Source organism: Rhamphochromis sp. 'chilingali' (assembly GCF_963969265.1).
Source record: "Rhamphochromis sp. 'chilingali' genome assembly, chromosome: 8".
Lineage (NCBI taxonomy): Eukaryota > Metazoa > Chordata > Actinopteri > Cichliformes > Cichlidae > Rhamphochromis > Rhamphochromis sp. 'chilingali'.
Window position 1 is genome coordinate 18,331,211 of NC_137935.1, and position 8,253 is coordinate 18,339,463.

The 8,253-nt window shown below is 39.6% G+C and overlaps 1 protein-coding gene across 1 annotated transcript; it reads right to left on the reverse strand.

The window, feature by feature from the left end:
* Positions 1-1,081: 1,081 nt before the first annotated feature.
* LOC308401568 (protein FAM98B-like) lies at positions 1,082-7,533 on the reverse strand (the record flags this gene model as incomplete). Its single annotated transcript, XM_080889842.1, has 7 exons — positions 1,082-1,252; positions 4,250-4,366; positions 4,449-4,529; positions 4,627-4,883; positions 4,974-5,099; positions 5,735-5,834; positions 7,498-7,533. 7 exons carry the CDS (start codon positions 7,531-7,533, stop codon positions 1,094-1,096), a joined length of 876 nt encoding a protein of 291 aa, XP_080745968.1. The 3' UTR covers positions 1,082-1,093.
* Positions 7,534-8,253: the final 720 nt, after the last annotated feature.

Genomic DNA, 8,253 nt, shown 5'->3' on the forward strand with positions numbered 1-8,253 from the left:
TGGAGTTTCAGATAATAAAACAATTGAAACTGTTGTTTATTAAACTGGTGTACAAGATTTTGAAATTATTTCAATACATCACTGTGGACTACTAGAACTTCTGGTCAAAATGAGCTTTACCTTAGCACAACTTTGGGTTTGGCAAGATCAAAATTAAACATTGAAACCAGTTTATTCCAAATATATTTAAGATAATTAATATTTGGATGATCTTTTCCTTCTTTAGGCAATTTAGACTTTGAAGTGGAAACACTGGCACTAGAGAGATGACTCAATGCTGTAACAAGGAGCTCTCTCAGGGGGAAGTGAGTCTTGGTTAATGTGTAACAATAAAACAACATTCTTAGATATTCAAAGTCACCCTTCAGTTTTTTAAGATGTAAGTGAGGCTTTTTCATTCCACATAAACATGTTTGCTATCTTGTGAAATCACCTAAAAAAGGCAAGGGGAACTCTTGTCTCCAAAATGTGAAGTGAGCATAAAATATTCATGCAATAATCCTTAAAAGATGCTTTATGTAAATTGCACAAAATACCAACAGATGTGTGTTTCAGAGGTTTATTCTTAAACAAACTTACTGATAAATGTGGAAAGCCAACATTTTTTCCATTTTCTGCTCTTTTACCAAAATATCTGGTCATGTACCAGTACTTCATTGCTTTTATAGAAATGTACACAATCTGGTATGTGCATGACTTATAACTATAAAATATACACAGATTTATAACTACAAAATTATATATAGCACTTCCCAATCGTCGTTTACCTCGCAACAAGGATTTCAATAAAGCAAAATGATCGCTTATTTCTTAAATTGATAAGTAAGGCCAAAAAGACGGACAAGTTAATCTTTTTTCCCTTTCTTCTTCTTATGCTTATGAGATTGTCCGCCTCCTCGTCCCCCTCGGTTGCCTTTCGAGCTTCTCCCTGTCCATGCTGGCATAGGAGGCTCAATTTCCCCAGGTCGTCCTCCTCTGTCTGGTACACTGCCGATCAACATCTAGTGACACCAGAAAAAAAACAACAAAAAGAAAAAGAAAATGCTTACTTAGCTGGAGTCAGAGGCATCTTCATTAAGGATCACAGACACGTTCATGATTGTACCTTGTAAACAGAGGTGCTTGTTCCAGCTTTGACCGGGTCAATGAAGGACTGATCCTCTCTGGCAGCGAGCAGCAGAGATGGAGACACTTGGGAAGAGCCGATGAGGGACGCAAGATTAGGCGCCGAAGCCAGCGCAGCACTGCGCTCCTGTAAATAAAGGATGGACTGAATGGAGATGTCTGACATTCATCTTCTGCGTCACCAGCACATGCTCTGACGATGGCCTAAAGCCGACTGACATAAAAGTAGTGTGTTGCAGTTCAGTCAGACCACACGATGTCAGTGTTGTCCTAATAACACCGTGATCTTGCAGACAGTAACAGACATATACTGTATATAAAGATTCAACATAGCTAGAGCTGGGCGATAGAACGATAACGATATGTATTGCGAAATAACTTTTTCTCGATAGAAAAATTAAACTATTGCGATAGGCCTCATCTCTCTTGTCCTCTTAAAAAAAAAAAGAAGAACAGCCAATCAAAATTAAGTAGCGCAGAGCCGAACCAATCACAGCCGCAGCGTCACGTCACGTGACATGTTACGTACAGCACAAGTGCCAAGCCGCACATGTGTATTTGTTTGGGAAGCAGCCAGCCGCCGTGCCGCCCGGGTAATGGAGGAAATGAGTGTGCTGACTAGAGAAAAATCAACCGAGAGCGTGACCGAAGGTTACCGAAGAGAAAACAGATGATGGTTCCAATGCCGGAGAGATTGTCGAACGGAAGAGCCACAGAAGTTCCGTAGTGTGAAGGTATTTCTGCCATTTCAAGTCTGACAAAAAACAGAGTAGTAAATTGTGCCGAAAACAGAGTAGTAAATTGTGCCGAAAGCAAGTCTGGAAATACAATAAGCCGGTGCATGCTCAATCTCTGACTGAAAGCGCTAATTTGTCATTCGGCTTTTGTCAGACTAAAGTAACTGTTAAAACTGTTTGAAAAGCTCAGCTATACAACAAGGAGAGAGTGAGAATTTCCTTTTAGTTCTCAGTTTATTTGATATTGACAAAAGTTACTAAATTTTGTCTGTTCTTCTGTAAAACAAACTAAGATTTATTTTTAGAATTAATATTTTGTTTCTAAGTGGAATTGACAATTTAGTAGTCTGTTTCGTTTGTTCTATTTTGAAACTTAAACGCTTTAGCAACTGCCTTTTGTGTACTTTGCAATATTTGCCTTTATTTATCTGAAAAAGTCTCATGTTCCTTAAGTACATCTACCCTGTTGAACTTATTATGGGAAATAAATATTTAAATCAAAACAAGCTGCTGATTATTTCACATTTTACTTGTGAGCAATGGCACATTTAAATCTTACAAATATAGTTATTTGGCTTATATCGTGATAGATATCGTTATCGACTGAAATGAAAAAAACATATCGTGATATGAAAAAATCCTATATCGCCCAGCTCTAAACATAGCCTATAGGTCTAAAGAGTGAAGTAAAACTACATTTTTTTTCTCCTAATGGGAAATCCTCTGTTTGCTAGACGACATTAGACAAATGGGTTCTCACTAAATTTATGAACCTTCCTAATGAATTTATCATCTCAGTCAGCAGTTTTAAGTCCTATTTACTGCAGCATGGCGTTGATTTTATCAATTACGGCACCAAGTAGGATTTAAAAAAAGAGAAAGATGATGAATCAGGGAATGCCTAACTTGCAATCACTCCTGCATGAACACACATCCACCCTCCTTCAGTTTGAAGATGAAAATGATGACAGTCAAAATCTCAGATTGAGGCTCATCTTCTTTATTACATACACTCTACTTGTTACAGGTGTTAGAGAAGGCAGGGTTCTCATGCATTTTGGAGATATTTGATGCAGATGCAAATGAAGAACCGCCACTCATTTTGTGCATTAAATAAACTTCAGAGTGCTGCTTAGTGTCTTCACAAATGTTACTCTAACCTGGGTTTCTTCATTCTCAGTCACATTAAAGTGGACCTATTCCGTGCCATATTTTCTGTTGTATTAATTCTCATATTTAAACAGTCAAAGTTTCTAATGAGGTAAGCATATGAACAAGTAATCCCTGCAAACTAAACATTTAGGCTTCAGACTACACTAAACGCTCAGTTTCAAACACTTCTTTACTACTCTTGCATTCAACTGATATCAGACGGTAAAGACACCCTTAAAATGGTCATCTCGTGGATACGTGCTGTATTCCATTTTCAGTGAGAAGTTGGAAATTTCAAGTTTGCAGCTGGAATTTTCAGCTAAAACCCTGAATCAAGTTGGACTTCCCACATAAAAAGTCAGAGACATCACACCAACCCTACCTTTGTAATCCGAGGTGGCAGCGGTGAGAACTTGTAATCTTTACAACCAGTGTTCTGTATTTGTGACTGCTAAATAAACCATACACGTGGTACTGACCAGGCTCTCTGTGCTGAGGTGCCATTTTTAAGCACAGTAAATAAATGAATAATCATTATGTTATACTCCACACACTGCCTGGAAGCCTGCCATGGGGTTTACTTGGTACGAAATCACTCGCAGCTCCAAAATCTGACTTCCGATGTAAAAGCTCCACCTGCTGTTCAAAGCTTCTGTTTGCGAGGGGCACCCAAGTAGAAGAAATCTGCCTTATGCTTAATTTATGCTACCAAGGTTGTGTCAGTATTTGCCTCTGGAGACGGGTTTTTAAACCACCATTGCAATCGAACAAAATCTCAACTGTGCAGTGCCCCATGTGGAAGACACTGTGCATCAGTTAAATGCTGATTGGTTGAAAAGTGGGCCGGAATAAGGAACAGCAGAGTTCACCAGAAGTGGAAAAAATACATTATGAAAAGCTGAGGAAGGGGCTACAGTGCACACTTTTCATTGTTTTTAACATTCTGTTTCACTTCAGCTCTTTGCATGTTAGAACTTCGCTCTTGTCTGCAGCTGGCTGACAGACTGGCAATAGCACAGGCAAGAGCCACAAGAGCACAATTTTTATAGGGCCCACATCTGACAGGAGACGCCCTCTGCAGGTAGATGGGCAGTCCAAAGCTTCCTCATGCACTACCACTGCTGAACTAAGATTTTCTTATTAAAAGGGAATAGACTGAAGAGATGAACCAAGGCTCAGAGTAAAATAACCCAGCTAACAGGCAAATGATGAACAGAGTTATTTAACATTCCTACCTTTCGTTTTTCTCCCCATGCAAATGATTCAAGCGTAACCTGAAAGCGTGTGACCATCATTTGTCGCCGACGCCGATAGTCCTCGGACAGAATTTCATTCATTTTTTTCACTTGAAGCTGAGAAACAGGCAAAGATGTAAATGCCACATTAGAGTCACGGCTAAAGTCTTGAGAGCTGAAAACAGGCCTGGCAGCTTACCCACTGCTCTGAGCTGAGGCTGGTGCTGAGAAGAGGTTTGGTCATGTCTCCACTTGGTAGGCGAGAAAGCCTCTCATTCACCTGCATTAAAGCAAATGTTTGTAAACTCCTCTTTCAGTGCTTCTCAGTCTGTATTCGCAATTTATTCATGGCTCAATCTCTGTTATTTCAAGCTTACCTCGTTCAAAACGTCCTCAAACCGAGAGGAGGCGTCCATGTTGAGAGCACGCAGAAGTAAAATCCATTCTGCTTGCATCTCTGCTTTCCTCCTGTTTTCACCCAAACCGTCATCGCCTTCGTTTTCCTCACAAAAGTCACGGCTCAGATCTTCAACTCGCTGCTCTTTTTCAGAGTCCGCTTCTGTCGCCCGCTCGTCAGGATGTGACTCTTTGTACTTGATAATGTGAGCTGCTTGCAATTCTGATACAAGGAACTCTGCAAGATGTGCAAAAGATCACTAAATCCACGAGCACTGCAATCATCTGTTCTTACTACAACAGTATCCACCACAGTCCGGTTTCTCACCAGCGACTTTGTTGAGAGTGGACGGGTCCAACACCTCGGAGGTCAGCACAGCGAGGGGAGAGGATATGTTTGATAGTACATTTTTCAGCTCTCCCGCCAGCAGCACATCATCTGACCCTCCTGAGTCTAAAAAAGGACAATTAAGCCAGTTTATTTAACACATTTCACTGCAAGTTGAGTCAGAAAGATCTGATTTTTTTCATGGCTTATATTTGTAACATAGTAACCATCAGTTTGTTTACCAAAGCATGTTTTGGTTGTAGTTATATAATGCACATAAATTACAGCTAATGTGAGGTGCATCTCAGTAGCTTCATATTAAATTAACTGCGGGTAAAATTATGAAAATGGTGTCACTATCCAAATGTTTCCAAATCCAAGTCTACTCAACATGCGAAGATGTTTTACTTTAGTAGAGCATCTGTCAACGTGTAAAAAATATCCTGTTATTTTTATTTATTTAAGGCATCTAAATTGGCTGTTCTGTAACTGGTTTGGTGAATTAATGTGGATGTTTTCAGAAAGGACTTGCATTTTGTTTTACATAACATAAAAAGTAAGGTCGATTCTTAAGCAGTTGCTTTGCTGAGTCGGCCCACTTGAGACCACAGTGACCCCTCTGCGTGAGACAGTAAAAAATCCACAATCCTGAGATGGTTTCCTCCTTCCTTGGGAGAATGTGCTGTATTAAAGGCAATGGTTAAACATGAAAAAGCCTCTCTCAAAGATTTATGAATGAAAATCTCAGGCCTGAGCCTCACCTCGTAGCTCCGGGCAGAGAGTCCTGAGCTCTGCGCACAGCCAGCTGAGCAGCGGACAGGGAAGCTCGTCACATCTGCACCGGGAGACGAGACCGGGTACCTGACCAGGAAGTAAGTGGAGGCGACAAATGAGATTACGGTACCTATTCACCTGTCAGGCGTATCGGCAAGTGTCATTATACATCAAAAGCCCAGAAAGCAGGCAGAGAATAAGGTTTCTCTTCTCAAATTAAAGTTTCGTAACGACGAAAATCAAACATGTTAATCACCCCAGAGCTTTGATGGCTGAAACTGTCCCTGCGCTCCTCTCCACGAAGAAAAGATAAACATAAAAGTTATGGTAGTATTTACCATATTTTGGCACTGAACTGGGCTAGACTGTGAATAATTAGATACATTTTATTTTTATTATATTATTTACATATTTGGCTTTAATTTGTCTGTGTAGCCTTATAAACACTGCGATGTCCAATTCATGACTTCTTGTTGTGAGATCCTTAAAGTACATTTTGAGTGAATGGTTTGTAATGACTGAAAGTCCCCTAACACAGATCCTTTTGGTCAGATATTTAACTTTACTTTTTGTTGTTGTGGTGATGATAATCATATGTTTGATAGCTTGACTCAAAGTACAGCGAGTCAAAATACGCTCACTTCCACTTCATTGCTTACACTTGTTCAGCTTCTTGTTATCAAAAATATCTAATCACCCAGTCACATGGCAGCAACTCAGTGCATTTAGGCATGTAGACATGGTCAAGACAGCCTGCTGAAGTTCAAGCTGAATTTCAGAATGGGGAAACGGGTGATTTTATATGACTTTAAACGTGGCGTGGTTGTTGGTGTCAGATGGGATGGTCTTGAGTTTTTTCAAAAACTGCTTGATGTCAGAGGCCAGAGCAGAATGAACCGAAGCTGCATTAAAGCTAAAAGGAAAAGTAACTCCAGTTACCACTCGTCACAAGCAAGGTATGCAGAAGAGCATACCAGATACCATACATCAAACCTTGAAGCAGATATGCTACAGCAACAGAAGACGGGTAGTTTCAGCATTCGGCATAAACTCCATGTATCCATCCTGACTGTTGTATCATTGGTTCAGTCTGCTGGTTGTGCAGTGATGTGGGACATAATTTCTTGGCACATTTTGGGCCAGCTGAGTGTTTTTTGCTTTCAACAGGACAACCTGTTGAATCTATGCCACAAAAATGAAGGCAATTGTGAAAGCAAAGGGGCTCATATCCTATGCTAGCAAGGTACATCTAATAAAGTGGCAGGTGTGTGTAAATGTGTTATATAAAATTCAATCTCTGTTTTGGCAGTGCAGTTTTGCATTTATTATATTACAACACATCAGCGGTGGGAAATTTTAAGATGTCAGCCCAACCCGAGCCCTAACCCCAACCTGTCATCTCCACTGTGTATGATCAGATCATAACCTAACCTAGCATGGCTAACTTTAAGGCTGAACAGACGCTGACACTCTTGTGACGACTAAAATTCTCCCTCAGAATCCGATGGGTGCAGTGAACAAAAGCCAGAACAAAAGTTATAATTTCATGTTCTGAAAGCGAGTTCAAAGACATGAACATAAATTGGGTGTCCCAAATTCGATCTCTGGGTGGCAGTGTTGCATCATGATTTGCTCAAGTTAAGGTTGTTCACCTGTGCAGAGGAAACCTGCAAAATGTTAAAATAGTCGATTTTTAATATTTGATGTATCAAATTTTAAGTATAACCATTTAGCCTTTTAGTCAGTTCACAGTGGGCTTCGGTAATGCACTGGTCTGCCTTATCATGGTTATAACCTGAAATAAATTATACATCAATTAGAGCGACGTGTCCTCACACCTGGTAACATTAAACACGCTGCCTGCTTCTGTTTACTGAGGGTAATTTAACTGTTTAAATAAAAAAAATATTATTCAAGTAACGTTTAACGTACTTTTAACACTACTGTAATACATTATTGTCAACATGCTGTTGAGTAAATCTTGTAATATCTTGATCTGTCCATTAAATTATCACTGTCTTATCTTAAGCAGGACTCTTTAGAAAATATGGTATAATATTAATGCTAAAAAAAAAAGGTTTATTTTTAAAGAGAAAACTTAACACAAAATAATTTCCATGGACATCTTTCTTTTCAAAAGAATTTCATTTGAATTAGTCTTCACTATCACAGGGGTTCTGTAAGCACAATACGAGCTCCATTCTTAACAAAAAGCTTTATTTTTGAGGGTAAATACTCAGATCGTTCTGCAGATTTAATGAATGCAACCTTGTAATGGATGCTAGTTGTGTAATGGTATACCACCCTATCCACGTTCTGCATCAGCCTTTTTGATGCAAAGGTGAGTTGTTTGTGAATAACAAACTTAAGGCCCTTAAGGGTTGGAGTGCATATAAGAAAGAAAGCTCCAGTCACATAATGAGTATGGCTTAATTGTCGGTCCTCACGGTCAGAGTTGTGATCTCATAGGTGGACAACAAAAACTCCAGCACTGAAACCACACCTC